Consider the following 17,759-nt stretch of genomic DNA (forward strand, 5'->3'; position numbering starts at 1 on the left):
AATCTCGCGTTTCAGTCTGCTGCGTCGCGCCTCGAAGTCGTCCTGAATCCTGATGTGAGAGCAGAACCTCGGCTCCACTGCCAAGTCACAGGAAAGCACCCGATTTAGGCACCATGAAACACTGATTCGAACCGTTGAACTCTGACGGTTACATTCATGTTAGGCAGGTCTTGCGTGCTGTGCTTAGGCCATTCAGTGGTCTAGCGGAAGGCGTTGCCAGAAGCTGTCTTCAGCCACAGCAGAAGAGCGTGTCGGTCATTTGAGGCTATCGCACGGTCACTGGTCTCAAGAAGCTTCCCAAACCATTTGAAGTAGTAGGGAAAGGCGTGTTGCAGCGGAAGATCAGATATGATCGTGGGAGATACAGGTCGGACAATGTCGTTCTAGTCTGCTGGCTCCATGTGGGCTGTCGGCTGTTTGACATGAAAGTTTTTGTGGTTGAGTCGAAATTGAGATTCTCTTCGGAAACGTCCGGTCCAGCATCGTTGGCAGCCTGCGTCCGAGAGTCGAGACCAATGCCCCATTGTGATCGACTGAAACCAAGTCAGCATTATAACGCACAGATACACACCGACATGTCCGCCAAGGACCGCAGCTCTGTTGCTTTAACAGACGGGCTCCTTCAACTTACCTGGAACTGCTGAAGGTGTTCGAACCCATACAAACCTTGGATCAGCAATCCAATATCACTTCCTTAAATTCAATTGCCCCCTTTTCAATCACATCGATGTCGGGCCATATAAGGGGATGGTCATACCGGCAGCCTACCTTTTAGGCATTGTATCTTGACGAAAGAGTCGGTGCCTTGCTCGGATTTGATTGTGTGAGCAGAACACTTATTGCAGTAGTTGTCGCAGATGGGCCCTGCTCTTCTGGTAGGTCTTCCACCTGCTTCGTAAATCCTTACGCTCCTTTGTCGCAACGGTATCAATAGCGAGGCGAAGTCGTCGCTCCGCGATCCTGCAGCCTCCGACTGCGTACTTGAGGCCTCAGACGCTTAAGTAGATCCCCAAGCCGCCCCCTACAGGTCTGTGAATATCCAGTCGCGGTTTTATGTAGGGTATAGGAACCAGAGAAGTTACGAGTTCTGTCGTGCGTGCAAGTCTTCGAGACCAGAGGTCGAACGGGAAGATTGCGTGCAAGAATTCAGACATGAAAACGTCTAATCGCTCAACCATGCGTCCGTGTTGAGGCGCCAGCTGTCAAGCCGCAGGAAGCAGCCGCTAAGACGGCGCCGTCGTGTGCTTGACTGCGCATCAGGCAAGCTTATTTCGGCAAAACGCGGTCCAGCCAATTACCTTCCTCAACCTCCGCACCGTGCCCGGCTGGGCGCGAGCACGGCTCTCCTCTTTATCGCAAACACCATCATCAACCGCCTTCTGTGGTGTTTCGCATGGCCTGGACTGCCGAATCAGGATGATTGGGCAGATTGGAGGAGCTAGGGAGCGGCAGCGGTCGCGGCTTCCGCGATTTGGATGAGGAGTTTCCTTCTTGCGAGCTTGGTGATTTTTCTCTCCTCGTTGTCGCTGCTCTTCGTCTTGCACTCGATTGTTTGGGTTGTCCCTGCCGCTCGTTACGCTCGTTGCCGGTTGTTGTGTCTGTTGCACAGCGCCTTGTCTTTCGTTCATCGCCGGCTTCCACCTGAAACGCATCACACTACCCGATCATGCTGCGTTCAATTGCGGCGTGCGCCTTCGCTGGCGCTGTGGCTGTCGACGCCATTGCGACCATCTCGGCCAAGGGGTCGAAGTTTTTCACTTCTGACGGCGACCAGTTCTACGTGAAGGGTGAGCAATCTCGGTCGGTCGGTGAGGACAGCGACTGACAGACCAGGCATTGCGTACCAGCTCGTCCCCGACGACCCGCTCATCGACGCGACACAGTGCGGCCTCGATGCTGCGCTCATGAAGACGATCGGCACCAACTCAATCCGTGTCTACCACGTGGACCCCAAGCAAGACCACACCAAGTGCATGAGCGCCTTCGCCGATGCGGGCATCTACATCTGGCTGGACCTGGACACGTTCACCACACAGATCGAGCAGACTGCGCCCAAGTGGAACGCAACCCAGCTTGATGCCTTCACTGCTGTCATGGACGAGTTCCAGCAGTACGACAATCTCGCTGGCTTCTTCGTCGGCAACGAGGTCCTCACCACCGCCAACGGCTCGGTTGCTGCGCCCTACGTCAAGGCTGCTGCGCGCGACGTCAAGGCCCACCGTGACGCTAAGAAGTACCGCAAGATCCCCATCGGCTACTCTGCCGCCGACATTGCGACGCTCCGCCCCATGCTGCAGAACTACCTAGCCTGCGGCAGCAACGCCTCGGAGTCGCTCGACTTCTTCTCACTGAACGCCTACTCTTGGTGCGGCGACAGCAGCTACCAGACGTCGGGCTACAGCATGCTTGAGGCCAACTCGACCGAGTACAACATTCCCATCTTCATGTCCGAGACGGGCTGCAACGTCGTGCGCCCCCGCACGTTCCAGGACCAGAACGCCCTCTACGGCGACATGGCAGACACATGGTCCGGCAGCATCATCTACGAGTGGATCGAGGAGTCCAACGACTACGGCCTCGTCTCGTACGGCTCCAAGGTCGACCCCGCGAGCCCCTCTGCACCCCCAGACGGCTACCCGCGGTCCGGCACACCGACCCCTGTCCAGCCTGACTTCTCGAACCTTGCTGCTGTTTGGAAGACGCTGAACCCCACGGGTGTCAAGGAAAGCGCGTACAGCCCGACCAACTCGGCGCCCGAGTGCCCCGCCCAGACGAGCGGCGTGTGGGACGTGAACCCCACTGCTGCGCTGCCTACGCTGGGACAGACGTACAACGAGCAGGCTGCTACGGGCAGCGCGAGTCGAAGCGGTTCGTCGAAGCCGAGTGGTACTGCGAGCGGCAGCGCCCAGGCGAGCGCGAGCAGCACGGGCGCAGCCTCGGATGGTCTGAGCCGTGAGCTCACGGGTGCCGGAGCGGCGCTGGTGGCCGTCATGGCTGTGTTTGCGTGGATGTAAGATTGAGGTTATATGGAGAGAATTCTGGAGTTTTCGATGGAGGTAATGGTGGCATGGGAGGCTGGTACATATACCCCGTATTCTTTACATAGCACGACAGACGGCAGCGTGTAGATTGTCTGCTCGTTGATCAAACGCTTTATACATGGACTCTGACAAGAAAGCCCGTGCTCTTCGCATAGCATGATAGGCAGCAGCATGTAGATCGTGTACTCATTAATCAATCACTCTGTACACGGACTCCAGCAAGAAAAGCCCGCAGCTCCACCACATCGCACTCTATCCATCTCGCTACTCCTCCTCGCTCTCCTCACTGCTGTCCCCACCCGCAAGCCCCTCCATCATCTCCATGTACAGCGGATCATCCTCATCAACCTCGGCAGCCGCAGCGCTGACGCTCTTCCTGCCCTCCTGACCCTGTCGGGCGGGCACCCTTGCCGCTTCATCGTCGTCGTCGTCTTCCTCCTCCTCCTCCTCCAGGTCGCCGAAATCTATCTCCTCGGCTGCTGCGCCGGTGCCGCGACGGGGGGTGTTGTGTGCGCTGGTCGCGGCGCTCGCGAGGCTGATGGGGCCGTGCGAGGGTGAGCGCGCACTGCTGCTGTACGCGGTGGGGTGGGGGTGCGATGTGTTGCGGTGGGGTTGGACGTGGGCGTCGGGGATGTGGATTTCGAGGCCGCCGCCGTCGTCGCCGTCGCCGTCGTGTTCCCCATCGTCGTCGTGTTCCCCATCGTCGTCGTCGTCGTCGTCGTCGTCGTCGTCATCGTCGTCATCGCCTAAGGCGTCTGAGTCGTCGGGCCGCTGGCCTGGGAGGGGTGAGCGCCGCGGCTGCTGCTGTGCGTGCGGCGAGGGCGCGGACGAGTCTGGTTCGCCCTCTGCATCCACGTCCGCGTCCGAGTCCGAGTCCGAGTCGTGCACGAACTCGGCGCTCTTGATTTTACCTCCGCTCCCGTTGCCGCTGCCTGCATGTGCCGGGGCGGCGGTCTTGCTCTGCGCTTTCGGCGGCGGGACCTGCGGTGCGCGCCGCTCCGGGGCGATGCTGGGCGTGGGTTTCTTGGGCACGGGTCGGGCTGCCGGCGGTCTGCTGGCCGCGAAGACGGAGGCGGTTTTGCGCTTCTTCGGCGGCTGCGCGCGCGGCGCGGGCGCGGGCGTGCTGCTTGCAGTGGGCGGCGCGCGGTGGTCGGGACTGCTCGCGTAGCCGGGCTCTTCGGCGGCGTCCTTTGTCCGCGCCGCGGCGAGAAAATGCCGGAAGTCGTAGGGGTTGCGGGCGTCGGGCTCTGTGCCTGCGTTGGCTTCATCTCCCGCCTCGGGGCCGAAGAGGTCCACTTCCCCTTCCTCTCGGTCGTGCACGCTGTCTTTGTGCAACCTCTTCGGGTAGATCTTGCTGTGGCTCGATGACACGTCGGCGCCGTTCTTGGAGGCGAGATTCAGTGTGTATGTGTCTGTGAGGCGCTCGAGGGTGGCCTTTTGCGTGGTCTGGTCGAAGAGGACGACGTACGACTTGGCCGGCGCCGTGCGGGAGCCGTTGAAGACGAACACGTCCTTGCCGCCGCTTTCGGTCGTGTCGCCGAGGGACAGGTTGTATGTGTTGTTGTCGGCGAGTTTCAGCTTCGTGGTGCGGGTGCCGCTCGAGAGCGTCGGCTTGTGGTTGTCTGGCCGAGAGCGTCAGTCGGTGCTGTGCATGCGCGTCGCGAGGTCCAAGGCGTTCAAGGCAGGTTCAAGAAATAGCATGTACATTTGACGCCGCTGAATCCACCCCCTGACCTGTCCTCCCGCCGGATCTGGTCGCTGATGTCCAGCGTGTACGTCGCCTTGCGGTGCGGTTCGACCCGCCCGTCGACCATCGGGGACGCCATGCCTCCGCTATCGCTGCTCTGCTGTCCGGTTTCCGGTTTCCTGCGCGGCACTTTAGGAGTCACAGCCAGCAGATACAAGTGGCAGTGTGAAGATGAAGAATGTCCAAGGGATAGAAATGCAGGGCTTGGACGCTCTGGGCGTTCGCTGCCAGTGTGAAGCGTGGGTTGTCCGCGTGTCCGCGGTCTAGTCCACTCCCGTGTGGGGCCGCACCTTGCTAATTTTAGCCGGGTGGACTGCCACGACTTGATCGACAGAAACGACAGAAACGACAGGAACGAATGAAACGACAGGAACGACAGGACAGGAACGACACGACAGGAACGACACGACAGGAACGACAGGACAGGAACGGGATTTGAGGAAGAGACTAGACGTTTGGGGCATCGTTCGGTGAGTTCGGATGTTCAGCACTACATGGGCCTGACTTGAACACAAAATCACGTGGGGAAACACTCATCTCGTCAACCAATCACGTTGCGTTCGAGAAAATTGTGGTAAGTGATTCAGGAATGGGCGTCAGCTCAAGAACAACCCGACCGCCAGCACAGGGCTTTCCCCCGTCTGCTCCTACATACATTGTCTATACGAGGCGCAGCCGGATATCTTTCCCTCATCAGCGCATAGCATTGGTCATGTTCCTGCCCCTCACACACTCCATAGTTGAACGGTAAATGGTCTCATTTGCTTTTCCTTTCTCCCGAGCCTATCCATCCGTGCGCCGACATGCAGTTGTCAATGACAGGGTATGAGGGTGTTGCGGTGAACAAGTCTACCACTGGGTGGTGGTGGCAGGGGCAGCCTCGGCGCCCCAGCCCTCGGTGCCGGTCTGCTGGGCGGCCTCGCCAGAGGCGGCGGCCCAGTCAGAGGCATCGGCGTCCCAGGAGGCGCCAGGGGCGGCGGCCTGGGAGGTGAAGGCACCAGCAGAGGCGCCCGAGACCTCCCACTCCGAGGTGAAGCCAGCCTCGACGGCGGCGGGGCCGACCTCGTCGGCGCCAGGGACCTTGGCCTCCTCGACGCCGGTGGCGTCCTTGTTCTCCTCGGCCTCGGGGTCGCGGTAGAAGTACAAGTCGGTCATGACGTCCCACTCGGCCTCGCGCGAAGCGAGGGTGCCGCGGAGGCGGAGGACCTCACGGGCAAGCATCCACCAGACGAGACCGATGGCGTGGCGACCCTTGTTGTTGGTGGGGATGGCAACGTCGACGTACTCAGTGGGCGAGTCGCCGTCGCAGAGGGCCTGGTCATGTTAGCATCCACCAAGTGCGCCTGCAGTGTCTGTGTTGCTTACGATGACGGGGATGTTGACGTAGGAGGCCTCCTTGATGGCCTGGGCGTCGGTGCGCGGGTCGGTGACAATGATGAGGCGGGGCTCCTTGAACGAGCGGGTGATGTAGTTGGTGAAGTTACCGGGGGTGAAGCGACCGGCGATGGCGACGGCGCCGGTGTGGGCGGCGAACTTGAGGACGGCGCGCTGGCCGTAGGGACGGGCAGAGATGACGCAGACTGTGTCGTGTTAGCAGACGGTCTTGGAGGAGTGCGCCAACTTTTCGCATCGGCTCGTCGTGTGCAAAAGTTCGCAGGCCATACGCACTGTCGGCCGGGTTGTCAATGGCGGCGATGATGCGCGCAGCCAAGACAATCTTCTCCCAGGTCTTGCCAACGTTCAGGACGTTGACGCCGTCAGCCCTGGTCTTCCACAGGTACGGCTCCATGTGCACCTGCAGGTTCTTGGAGCCGAGGTGGCACTGGGCAGCGAGGAGCATCTCAATGTCCTGCTGGGTGGGGTTGAAGATCGCGGGCAGGTTGGAGGGGGCCATGTTGACGTATTGGGCGCGCGGGCAGCTGCTTGTCGGTGGGTGAGGATGTTGCTGCTGTCGTGATGTCGTCTCGCGGAGGGACAGTATTTCGCGTGTGGGCAGCGCTAGCGCCCGATCAGGCAAAGCGGGCGCGGCGTGCAGTTCCTCCGACGCCGAGTTTTGCTGGTGCAGGATGAAGGAACACGACGGCAGCAGAGAGGCCATAGAGGCCAGCCATGCCGCCCCGGATCCCCGTCGCATCGTGCCTGCGGGCCGCGAGCTCGCCGTCGCCCTTCTCGCCCATTGCACCCGTCGCGCTCCCGCTGCGCCCCTTCTCGACGTCGCCGGCGCTGCAGAAGAAGCTCACCTCGCTGGAGCGCAAGCAGCGGTTCGAGCATGACCCCTACGTCGCCGCCCAGAAGGCCCGCAAGAAGGCCGCCAACCTGTCGCGCCGCGCCGAGCTCGAGCAGGCGCGCGTCGACAGCCTGGGCAACCCCGTCCGCGGCGTCGAGACGCCGTTTGTGCAGTCGTTCGACACGGGCCGCCCGTCCGCGCCCCCGACCCAGCCCTCGTCCGCCGACGCCCAGCTCAACTACCGCTTCGGTCCCGCCGCCATCGCGAGCCAGCTCGAGCAGAGCAGGCGCCTGGCCGTGCCGCTGAGCGAGCTGGACGCCGGGGGCGCGAAGCCCGGCGTCTTCCAGTGGAGCAGCGACATGCACCACAACCGCGCGCGGCCCATCCAGAAAACTGCCGACGACATGGACGCGCAGAACAAGCAGGACCACGCCCGCGCTGCCGAGGCCATTGCCCGCATCACCGCCCTCGAGAATGGCTCCAGCAAGGACCGCATGCGCGTCAACACCACCCGCTGTGTCGAAACGTTCGGCCGCCACAACACCGACAAGGTCCTGCCGCCGCGCGCACCGCACCTCGACCGCATCAACTCGGACACCGCCCCCGCCCCGCGCCCGGAGACCAACGAGGCCGCCGCCAAGAAGCGCATCGGGCCCGACACGGGCTCGTCAGAGGTCCAGATCGCCATCCTGACCGCCAAGATCAAGACCGTCGCCGACTTCCTGGCCACACGCGGCAAGGGCGACAAGCACAACAAGCGCAACCTGCGCCTGCTGGTCCACAGGCGGCAGAAGCTGCTGCAGTACCTGCGGAGGCGGGAGCGCGGTGGGCCGAGGTGGCAGCACTGCATCGAGACCCTGGGCCTGACAGAGGGGACCTGGAAGGGCGAGATCTCGCTGTAGACGTGTATGAATATTGTAGATTAGCGGCTCGCACGACGCAGTGTACAATATGAAGCGAGCCTGGCGTTGCATTGATGTGCTCCTAGACGTCGTACAGGATGTGCTTAATCTATCATCTTCCGACACACGAGACTGTCCACCCACTCGCCCTTGCTCTCCCACGCGCGCCGCGTTAGACTGTGCTGCGAGAAGGCGAGGCGCGCTGCGAGCTTCCGCGAGCCCGTGTTGCGTGGATCGCACTCGATTTCCAGCTCCAGCGGGGCGTTGTCTACCTTCTCTCGTGCGACGAGCGTGCTGATAAAGGCTGTCATGGCCTCGGTTGCTAGGCCGTAGCCCTGGCTGGTGCGGAGCAGCGAGAACCACAGATCGACGTGCTTTGGGGTTGACGTCTCAGGTGCTTCTGTACGAGTCGCTTCTGCACCATTCGCGTGCTCCAGTCCATCGACCAGGGAAGACGGAGCCGTCACGCGCCCGCCGACACGCCCCACAAACACCCCCTTGTGGACGACAGCGAGTTCCACAACCCTCCTGTCCCCAGAGTAACTCTCCCGCAGGCCACGTAAAACGTTCTGCCGCGCTTGAGAATGCGTCCACGGAGCCCAGTCCTGATACCGCGCATTCTCCTCACTGCCCTCAAGCGCAAACATACCCTCCACATCGCTCATCTCAGACTCCCGGAGCAGCAGCCGCGGCGTGCGTATCTGATCCCAGCGCGCCGTTTGCCCCGAACCGAAAACGGCAGGTAGTTCCTCGGACGTGAAATGCGCAGTAGCCATGACGCGTTCCTGCAGTGCGTCATTTTTCGCCCGCACATACGCAGGACGATCTTCATCTTCGAGTTCAAAGGCGGCGCCTTTTGCAGCGCTCAGAGTGGCGACCCTGCGCGCGGCGTATTCGTCACGCAGCTCGATGTCGCTGCGAAGCGTGTCCCGGATAGCCGTGTGGATGCGTGCAGCGAGGGAGTAGACCGCGCACGCATACACGGTGTGCGCGTGTTGGTGAGTTGCGCCGCGTGCGCAGAGTACAGTGCCGTGTGGTCCTCCTTTGACGCGGTACGCCCCGCTCGAGGTGAGTGCGGCGCTGACTTTGTCTACGTCTGCGGGCGGGACGGTGAGCAAGATGTCGATGGTGGGTTGTGCGGGTAGTCCGTGGATGGATGTGCTGCCTATGTGCGAGTATGCGGTTCCTGGGATGTGCTGGAGGTGAGCGGCGAGGTTGTTTCGGATCTGCGAGAAGTGGGCCGGCCAGTCCGGATTGTAGGGTTCGATGGTTGTGTTCATGATGATAGTGGAGGCTATTTCTTTGGGTCCTGCCAGGCGATGTACGAGTTGAGGTTTTGAAGTCGCAGGATGCGGTCTACACAGTCAAGCATCCAGGCAAGGGATATAGGGATTAGCAGGGTATTAAATTCGTCAATATCGACTAATCTGATAGGACCGCCCTTCTGCCATGGCATCGCCCTTCAAGGACTCACGCTCATTCGTAATCCTCAATCTTGATGATTGGGATGTTTGCGTACGCTGGAGGCAGGTCATCATGGTCACAGTCCAGCAGAGCATACTCAGCATCCATAGTCTTGTCCTGCTGCCGCCTCTGGAACCAGATCCGGGCGAAGAAGACGACAAACGCAAACATCAGAGCCAGCGGCAGAGCGAGCGCATTGTGCTGGATGTTGTCGGACCAATACTGCGCGATCTCAACAGAAACCATGTTCCAGAATCGCGACCAGGAGCCAAGCCTGCCGTACCTGTCCCACTCATTGGGATCGAAAGAGGTTTTTACCATGGCCAGCTTGCCGCACTTCATCTTGATCGGCTGAGCGCGTTGAGATCGCTCAACGATCTGGATGTCTTCGATGGACAGCGAGTGGCCTTCCTCGTTCTCGATATTCTGCTCTTTGACCAGAATCTGGACGAGTCTGCGGTCGAGGTCGAAGTGCAGCGGCTCAGGATACATGCCGTACTGCATCCCTGTCAGATCCAGCTGAACGTACCACTCGCCAGGCGTCTTGGTCTTGAGGAGAGTGTGCTCGTATTGCAAGGCAGGAGTGACCGAGTAGTCCGTGTCGCCCTTGAAGTCAGAGTCCAGCATGCCTGCTCGCACGATGCTGTCTAGAGCTTCCTGAGTTAGGTTGTCGGCAACTTGGTACGCGTTGACGAAGAGAGGCATCGGACCGAGCGGCAGCACTGAAGCGCCGTTCACACGCAATGTCGAGATTGCGGCTGCAGCCTTTTCAACATCAAGCTTCAGGAGCTTTGAGAGTCAGCCAGCGTTCTCACTGATCACGTCGTAGCACTACGTACCAGCGCGTTGCTCTGCTCCCGCCATGAACACGGAGCCAGCTCCTCCCATGAGCACGTCTCCTTCGGCACTGCGTTCTTAATGAAGAAAGGACAATTCGGACACTCCAACTTCACAGCATAGCTTTTGTTTTCCTCAATAACGGTGACTGGAGAGGCGACCGGCGGGACGGGCATCAGGCGATGTTTGTACCAGTCTGCGGTCTCATCATACTTGAGCTCGGCACGTGGCGGAACATCTTCAGCAGCGGTCACACTAGCGAAAGCGATGGCAAGGCCGAGAAAGGAGAGAAACCGCATATTTACAAAACACGGACAGCGCAAGAAAACGACAGTGAGTGACGAGGGTCGGAGAGGTTGCAAAGTGATCGGCAGGTGGTGTTCGTGGAGAGAGAGACCAATGGCTCGGTGACCTCGGGACAGCCCCTTGGACTAGCACGCTTGCAGACTAAGTTCGAGGCCTATACTTGGGATCGCCGGACGGCCACTGCTGCTCTTCGACACTTCAGGTCGAATGCGCCTCGTACTCACAACAGCGGCGCTGTGCAGCTCGTTGCATCCAGATGATGATTGCAGGACGTTGCGCGCCGAAGCCAGGACAACGCCTCCATAACATGCATTCGGTACCCGAACGTCAACACAGACGTTGCACTGCGCAGTGCTTGCGGCTCAGTCGTGCCTACTGGTGATTGCCTGATACTGTCTTGCTGACAAGCTGCTCACCGGTACTGCGTACCAATGGTACCGACATACATAAGCTGACGAGCGCCTTTGCATTTTCTGTCATCTCCACAGGTTCGATCCTACTGCGTTGACGACGAAAGAGCCTTACTCAGCCACATTGTTGACATCCGCTGAGACTTCGGTGCAACTCCACGTGCCTGTTAGACCTACGGACTTGTATATCACGGACTCCGCTGGTCTGCGAGGCGACTCCGTAGTCCGTCTGTGCTGGATATACTTCCTACCTCTTGTCACGCATTGATCGTTCTTTAATCGACTTAACGTTCTCTACATCGTTCAAAATGGCCGCAATGCAAGAGCAAGAGTGGCACCACAAGGGATCGTCATGCTGCTCTCCGTTCGGGACCTGTAAGTATCGCTGGGATACGTATATGTCATACTCACACAGTTCCTAGGTTGCCTCTCATGGTGGTGCCCTTGCATCCTCTATGGACGCACGCGCCATCGTATGAGATCCAATGGCGACATGAACGACTACTCCTGCTGTAACATGAGTGTACGTTGTGGACCCGTCTAGCCTAACCCCTCAACTAACCGTGGCAGTGCGCTACATTCACCGGACTGTTCTGCGTGGGCTTTGCCTGGATTCTGCCGCTCATCAATCGAGGAGACGTCCGCGCGAAGTACAATCTGACTGGAAACGGCTGCAAGGACTGCCTCTGTGCTTGCTTCTGCGGGTCGTGCGATCTCATGCAGCAGGATAAGGAGGTGCAGCATCGTGAAGAGCAGGGCAGGCTGCTGCTGGATCAGCCTGGCAAGGCGAATACCATGGACTATGCGCCGCAGAGGCAGCAGCCGCAGCCACATTACCACGACCATAGCTAGGTTGGAGCGTGCTTATTTTATCTTTCTTCTACGTCAACTTCATGAGTGAAGTATCCTCCTCGAACGATGACAGCACCACGAGCACAAGCTTTGATTGGCATGCTAAGGCGACTTGACAGTCTTGACACTAGATACGATAATGGCGTTCCCAAACCCAGTTTCGAGTCCCGCAAGTAAAGAAAGCGGTCAAGCAGCTGCCTCATTCGGTCGCTCGGGCTGTGGGATCGCTAACTTACTGGCTGCTCAGCGCAAGGCGGGACGCCTCGATCTGCTCGGCTACGCACAATGTCAGATGCACATTATCCAGGACATCGCGATTGAGTTTGCGATGCTGCACTGCCCCGTTGGCCTGCTTAAGTTCATCGGGATGCGCTGTCACATATGTCTCACTTCAATTCAATGTTGCACTCCAACAGCATCCTCTTTTTGGCTGGGATAGCGTCAGGAGTGAACGCCCTCAAGTTTACCGGCTATCAAGACAAGGACTGCCTTGGGGAAGACGAAGGAAATAGCATCTGGGATGGAAGAATAGACCCCGACAGAGATTGTTCCAGCGTGACCTCGAAGAGGCCAGCAGCAGCCTTCAAGATCGCTGACTACGGCGATTGGTGGACCTGTACAGGTGCGGTCTGAGACGGAAGCGCGTTGACTCGAAGCTTATCAACATCAGTGGCCCTGATGCGCACGAATAGCTCCACCCATCCCTACACGTCTGACGAATCGTGCCACTGGGGCCTCCTTGGTAAAGACTGGATCTGGGACGCCAAAAACGGTACCTGCTACCAATACTCTGACTGGGACAAGTATGCGATCAGCAACTGCTCTTCTTCCGCCGTCCAAGAATGGAAAGACGATTTGCGGCTCAAGCACAGGAATACCAAGCAAATCACGATCATTGGGTCTTTTGTTGGAATCATTGTCGGCATTTTGTTGATCCTCAGCGTGGTGTACTGGAGGCGACAGAAGAAGCGGGCGAGAGCGCGGAGGCATGGCAAGGTTGAGGAGGTGGAACTCACACTCCAAGGTTAGGCCGTAGGATCGAAGCACATTGAGACGTCGGTATCCACAGTAGTCGGCAGGAGGGTGCGCTTAGCTCGGAGGTGGAGCGGCCTCCAAACATTTGCATTTGATTCATATACGAATGGCCATACGCGAGAGCCTTGTGCGGCAATAATGCCCATAGGGACTCGGAATTGATCCGTTTTGAACCTTTGATTTCTTCTCGAGACTGTGAGTGGAACTTCAGATTGTCAGAGCCCTTGATTAGTTCCATCAGATCCTGCACGTCAGTTTTGGCTTATCTTACAGCCTCAGAATCGACATTCTTTCGCTTACAGGACTCTTTTTGCGCGTCCCAATATTGCACAAACCCGTAAAACGGCAAGCTCACGGTTATACGGTCATAGACTGATCCGATTCGCTTCCCATGTCTTCCCACAGAACTGTGCTCTCGAACAGATCTTTGAGCTCACGAGAGTTTATTTTGACTTCTTCGTCATCAGTCTTATTCTCATTAGTCTTGTTCAGATGGCAACGAAAGGTAGTGGGGATCATGACGTCGCTTGTGCCAGCATCAAAGGTACTATTGACATCGGCGAATTCTTCATTATTCGTTCCACTGTAAAACCATGAACGTACCGGGTCTGAGACAGCCGATTGATCACAGTCTTGATGCAACTTTTGCGGAGAGGCTTTGGGTCGCCATTGACGGCTGTGTCCTCATCAACTACATCAGCTTTCTTATTTCTCCTTACCTCCTTTAATAGCATCGCCAGAGTCATCGGCATCCTATGCTGGAACAGATCTGTCACGCTCTGGTCGTCACCAGCTGTAGTATTGGTCACCGCTCACTCATTTGAAGCTAAAAATTTAGTCAAACAATTATTAAAATTGGACTTGGTGTTGGCTTCAACAACGTACCGGAGGCGCTGATGATCTAAAAGGTATGTTGCTGTACCCTGGCGAGAAATGCATTAGTGGTGGAGGTGGGTGGGTCGCATTGTGCCTGTCGAAATAGCCGGTTCAACTTCGCTCAAAGTATAGGTTCTGATCCAGATATGACGGCCTATCATAGTAAGGTATTCTCCCGTGAGACATGTAACGTGCGAGTCTGTCCTCGCGGCTTGCATTTTGCGCTTCAAGTCGCCAGAATCGCTCATGCTATTTCATTTAGTTATTGCGTCCGCCATCAACGATACCTGCTGGGCATTACCAGCCGGTCCATCTCGACGTCTGATCGAGCACGAGGCCTTGATGTCTGCATGGTTATGACGCTTTCGATTTACTCAAGCTTGTAGGACTATCATGGAATAGGTGCGAAACACGAAGCAAGAGTGGTAACAATCGAGATCACTACTCATCTTTATGAAAAGTCATGTAAAGCTGTAGTGGAGGCGTAAGTGTTGAGCTCAAGAGCCAGACCAAAGTTTTAGGGACCAGTCTCTGTTCAACATTTTCAGCAGGTGATAAGCCGTCAGATACTGAATGCGCTCAGGAATAGAGGGTGAAGTAGGGTTGCAATTCGCAAGCACCTCCAAGAAGGGTGTACGGGGAAGGCTTGGACGACTTGTGGCTTCATCTACTTACATTTCGCTGTTATTACCAATGACGCCCAGTGGGAAGGCTTGGCGTCTGTAGTCGGCCTGCACCTCAATCGACACATGCCTGCAGCCACAGGATTCACGAAACTCATATTGTACGCAGAAGCACCCGCTATCACTTGGAGATCAACTTCTCTTCATTTGATAGAAACCCCCTGGCATCGTTACTCAGCTCTCTGATGCAAAAAAGGAAAGAATCGGAAGATCACTCCACAGGTAGTTCAATCGCAAAGACACAGACAAAGAGCGAGATTCAATAGCCCAACTTCCCCACCATACTAACATCACCTAGGCTTCTATGCCCACTGCGAGAACTGGATCTCGGAAAGGAAGACTAAGCGCTTCTGTGTTTACCCTAGTAACCGCGAACAGCGACGGTGGGCAGGAGTCGGAGTAGGACCAATGCGACGTGTATGACTACTCTCTTGAACTTGCAAGTAAGAAGATCCAGAGCTTGATGGAAGATCACGCGAGAACACATACATCGGCTCAGAAAAGCATGGCAAATACATTTGATGCTCTAAAAATTTTGAGCATAGAGTGAGAATCTAGTGGTGTCCGGAGAATGGGGGCGGATACACAAAGAGTACTGACGAATGCTGGAAACTTCCTGCAAAACTTTTCAGGTATTGCCGGAGATGGCGAAAGCCGTTGATCAGCAGTTCGATGGGTTGGCATACGGTACAGTCATGATACTGACCACAGTCGCTGTGAGGGAAGCCGAGCGCGAGGAACTTGTAGCCGACGTATGAGCAAAGCTTGGGTACGCCTGCCCTCGACTGGAGATTTTGATCTTGCGCAAACTTTACCCGAGGATCTCATGGAGCAACAGGAGAAGATCATGTCCAAGTTTGACACCTCAGGCTGAAACGAAGCCGAATCCCCTGAACCTATTGGAGAGATGGTGGGGCTCTCGAAAGGCCTTGCTAAGTCACCTGCCCGAGGGCTCGAGTGTTGCCATCGTGATTGATCGACTGGATCATTACCGATGGACCAAGTTCAAGGCAAATGGGTTCGATGGTATGGTCCATGCCGTTCGGTTCCGGTGCAGCTCGTTCAAGACCAGAGCTTGCGCTATTTAAGTGCCGAAGTTCTCCTGGTATTGAGCGCTGAGTTGGCCAACAACGTCGCGAAAAAGCTGAACTGGGTCCAGGATGGCCATTTCATAGTGAGAGCAGGCTAGGATCAAGTAATTGAAGAGTAGTGCTCTTGGTGCAACTCGCGTCGGTGGATGAGAAGCGACGCGTCGCGAAGGTAGATTGACGCACACAACAGCGTGCGGACGCACGTTCGTCACGACTGTGCTTCTCGCAGACTGTGGGAGGTCAAGTTTCAAGGTACCCATCCACGAACAGTCTGCTGCACTATGTTGTGCGTGCTTTTGTAACACTATACCCCGACCGTCGCGATCGTGTGCACTTGGTCCTCGAAGCATAATAGTCCTGAAATCGAAGACGGGAGATGAGCAAGGAGCTATTGCGCAGGTCAGTGAATATTTGCTGTTTGTCGTGGTGCTTTGAAATTGGATATCGGTTTTTGGAAACACGAAGCGAACGCCCGCTGGTTATCATGCTCTTGATCTTTCGAGTGATGGAGGGTCCCCTAGTAAGCGCATTTCAAGCCCACACTCCGAGCGTCCAGCTCACTCGCTCGCCTGCGCCACGTGCCACGCCGGGCCCCATGCTCTGTCGTTGAGGAATCACAGAGACCTCTTTGTCCCTTGACGCACCTTGCAGCCCGTGCTGTAGATATCGTTCTCGCTCGATCTCAACGATGCCACGTATTCTCTGGTTAGTGACGAGGCTGGCTCCAGCCCAAGCACCCAGCGTCTGCACACCTCTGACCGTGCCTCCAGTCGCGCACTCGAGTGGTGGTCCGTTCTTGAGGCTGGTATTGGCGAGCTTAATGTCGATGTTGTCGATCTCTGGGTCTTGCAGGCCAGCTGGTGTTGGAGGAGCCGCTGCAGTCGAGTCTGACACCTTCTGTAGGCTTTCTTGCCGTCTCGCCTCTGATTCGCGCTGTTGGGCCCGCAGTTTGTCCTCGCGGAGCACAGGGAAGCTTCCCCAGTTCCTAATCGGGGTCCAGCCTCGTAAGTGAACCAGCAGGTCCAGCTCTTGCAGTATGCGTGTCTTCAGGCCAGGCATATTTGCGACACCACCAGTGATGAGGATGCGCGACATGCACAGACGGCGAACGTCGAATGGTACTGCCATTAGCGTACGGTAGATCAGGAGCGTGATAGGCAGCTCGTCGTCGTCGAACTTGTCCGGTGGTGCTTCTTGTTCGAAGAACGTGCTCTCGGCCGGCTTAGCCAGCGAAGCAAGCGCCACCTTCAGCTCGGTCGGCGGAGTGTGCTTGTAGAACGGAATCGTGACGGTAGGTGGAGGCGTTTCGACAGCGTCCTCCCACTCTTCCAGCACCGGCGCCTCACGTGCAGGGAAGTACACGGTCCTTCGGTTCCCTCTTGAGATAGGTTTGCACCAGCCAACACGTGTCATAACTTCTTCCGTCTCCTCAAACGAGATATCTGCCTTCGGAGTGCCTGGCGCAGCGTCTTCGTCGAGCGCGGCGTTCAGCACAGTAGCCATCTCCTCGCTCATCCACCTGCCTGCTCGCAGTGACCGCTTCTCATGCACCTCTCGATACTCGCAGACTGCCGTAACCAATGTCTCCGCCCAACCAATATCAACAACCAGTGCTGAGCGTAGTCCAGCGGCGACGGTCGAGAGAACGGGGTTGGACATCAGGGTGATGCTTGGTGCGTGGAAACTCTTGAAGAGAATATCGAGGAACTTCGACATAAGCACATGCGGTAACCGTGGTGGCAGGGCGAGTGTGATGCGTCGTGGCTTAGAGTCTAGTAAGAAGTACTTCGTGTACGCCTCTCTGATGGCCCGCTCGAACTTGTCACCCACCAGATCCACGTCGACCTTAGTCAGATCCAAGCGGTACAGCTCCTGGTCCTCGCCCCACGCCTGACCTTTCCTCCGCCGCCGTCTTTTCTGACTGTATTCTGGGTCGTATGGCCGGTAATCACCCACCCGCCTCTGTCTGTCTGGATCAAATGGAAGGGTGCATCGCGGGGCACTTTCGCCAGGGAATCCTCCACGTACGAATCGTGAGCCAATCTCTAGCACCACATATTCGTCTTCGGTGCGGTAGTTGCCGCTAGGCGAGCCATAAAGCGAGGACGTGTTTCGCTGGGGTGGTGTTCGCGGCGTCTCGGGGGTGGAAGCTAGGTCTGCGAGACGTGGTGTTGTGCCTCTCACAGAGCGCTCAAATGACGCAGACACTTTGCGCTCACTACTAGTAGACATTGTGATGAGCCTCGTTGGCTGAACAATTCCACAGACATCAATACATCGCAGCGATT

The 17,759-nt window shown here is 57.4% G+C and overlaps 9 protein-coding genes across 9 annotated transcripts; 4 read left to right on the forward strand and 5 right to left on the reverse strand.

The window, feature by feature from the left end:
- Positions 1-1,297: 1,297 nt before the first annotated feature.
- On the forward strand, positions 1,298-3,297 carry M421DRAFT_339903 (glycoside hydrolase family 72 protein). Its single transcript, XM_033589458.1, has 2 exons — positions 1,298-1,787; positions 1,834-3,297. The coding sequence occupies exons 1-2, from the start codon at positions 1,667-1,669 to the stop codon at positions 3,012-3,014; spliced, it is 1,302 nt and encodes a 433-aa protein (XP_033451363.1). The 5' UTR covers positions 1,298-1,666; the 3' UTR covers positions 3,015-3,297.
- Positions 3,298-4,181: 884 nt separating this feature from the next.
- On the reverse strand, positions 4,182-4,867 carry M421DRAFT_18853 (uncharacterized protein; the record flags this gene model as incomplete). Its single annotated transcript, XM_033587967.1, has 2 exons — positions 4,182-4,663; positions 4,747-4,867. Coding segments are annotated over 2 exons (603 nt in total), but the record flags the coding sequence as incomplete, so codon positions are not given.
- A 344-nt stretch (positions 4,868-5,211) lies between these two features.
- On the reverse strand, positions 5,212-6,690 carry M421DRAFT_417771 (40S ribosomal protein SA). The gene is made up of 3 exons (XM_033591582.1): positions 6,457-6,690; positions 6,154-6,368; positions 5,212-6,102 (listed from the first exon to the last, which is right to left on the reverse strand). The coding sequence occupies exons 1-3, from the start codon at positions 6,680-6,682 to the stop codon at positions 5,638-5,640; spliced, it is 906 nt and encodes a 301-aa protein (XP_033451365.1). The 5' UTR covers positions 6,683-6,690; the 3' UTR covers positions 5,212-5,637.
- A 180-nt stretch (positions 6,691-6,870) lies between these two features.
- Positions 6,871-7,969, forward strand: M421DRAFT_339949 (uncharacterized protein). The gene has a single exon (XM_033589459.1). The coding sequence runs from the start codon at positions 6,898-6,900 to the stop codon at positions 7,915-7,917; it is 1,020 nt and encodes a 339-aa protein (XP_033451366.1). The 5' UTR covers positions 6,871-6,897; the 3' UTR covers positions 7,918-7,969.
- A 52-nt stretch (positions 7,970-8,021) lies between these two features.
- Positions 8,022-9,197, reverse strand: M421DRAFT_99035 (uncharacterized protein; the record flags this gene model as incomplete). Its single annotated transcript, XM_033598695.1, has 1 exon — positions 8,022-9,197. One exon carries the CDS (start codon positions 9,195-9,197, stop codon positions 8,022-8,024), a length of 1,176 nt encoding a protein of 391 aa, XP_033451367.1.
- A 196-nt stretch (positions 9,198-9,393) lies between these two features.
- M421DRAFT_57099 (uncharacterized protein) lies at positions 9,394-10,394 on the reverse strand (the record flags this gene model as incomplete). The annotated part of the gene is made up of 2 exons (XM_033595468.1): positions 9,394-10,161; positions 10,221-10,394. The coding sequence occupies 2 exons, from the start codon at positions 10,392-10,394 to the stop codon at positions 9,394-9,396; spliced, it is 942 nt and encodes a 313-aa protein (XP_033451368.1).
- A 642-nt stretch (positions 10,395-11,036) lies between these two features.
- On the forward strand, positions 11,037-11,795 carry M421DRAFT_339960 (PLAC8-domain-containing protein). The gene is made up of 3 exons (XM_033589460.1): positions 11,037-11,309; positions 11,357-11,457; positions 11,505-11,795. The coding sequence occupies exons 1-3, from the start codon at positions 11,243-11,245 to the stop codon at positions 11,784-11,786; spliced, it is 450 nt and encodes a 149-aa protein (XP_033451369.1). The 5' UTR covers positions 11,037-11,242; the 3' UTR covers positions 11,787-11,795.
- Positions 11,796-12,122: 327 nt separating this feature from the next.
- Positions 12,123-13,038, forward strand: M421DRAFT_339970 (uncharacterized protein). The gene has a single exon (XM_033589461.1). It carries the CDS (start codon positions 12,465-12,467, stop codon positions 12,813-12,815), a length of 351 nt encoding a protein of 116 aa, XP_033451370.1. The 5' UTR covers positions 12,123-12,464; the 3' UTR covers positions 12,816-13,038.
- A 2,964-nt stretch (positions 13,039-16,002) lies between these two features.
- On the reverse strand, positions 16,003-17,703 carry M421DRAFT_56741 (actin-like ATPase domain-containing protein; the record flags this gene model as incomplete). Its single annotated transcript, XM_033595434.1, has 1 exon — positions 16,003-17,703. The coding sequence occupies one exon, from the start codon at positions 17,701-17,703 to the stop codon at positions 16,003-16,005; it is 1,701 nt and encodes a 566-aa protein (XP_033451371.1).
- Positions 17,704-17,759: the final 56 nt, after the last annotated feature.

This window comes from Didymella exigua, assembly GCF_010094145.1.
Source record: "Didymella exigua CBS 183.55 unplaced genomic scaffold M421scaffold_6, whole genome shotgun sequence".
Taxonomy (NCBI): domain Eukaryota; kingdom Fungi; phylum Ascomycota; class Dothideomycetes; order Pleosporales; family Didymellaceae; genus Didymella; species Didymella exigua.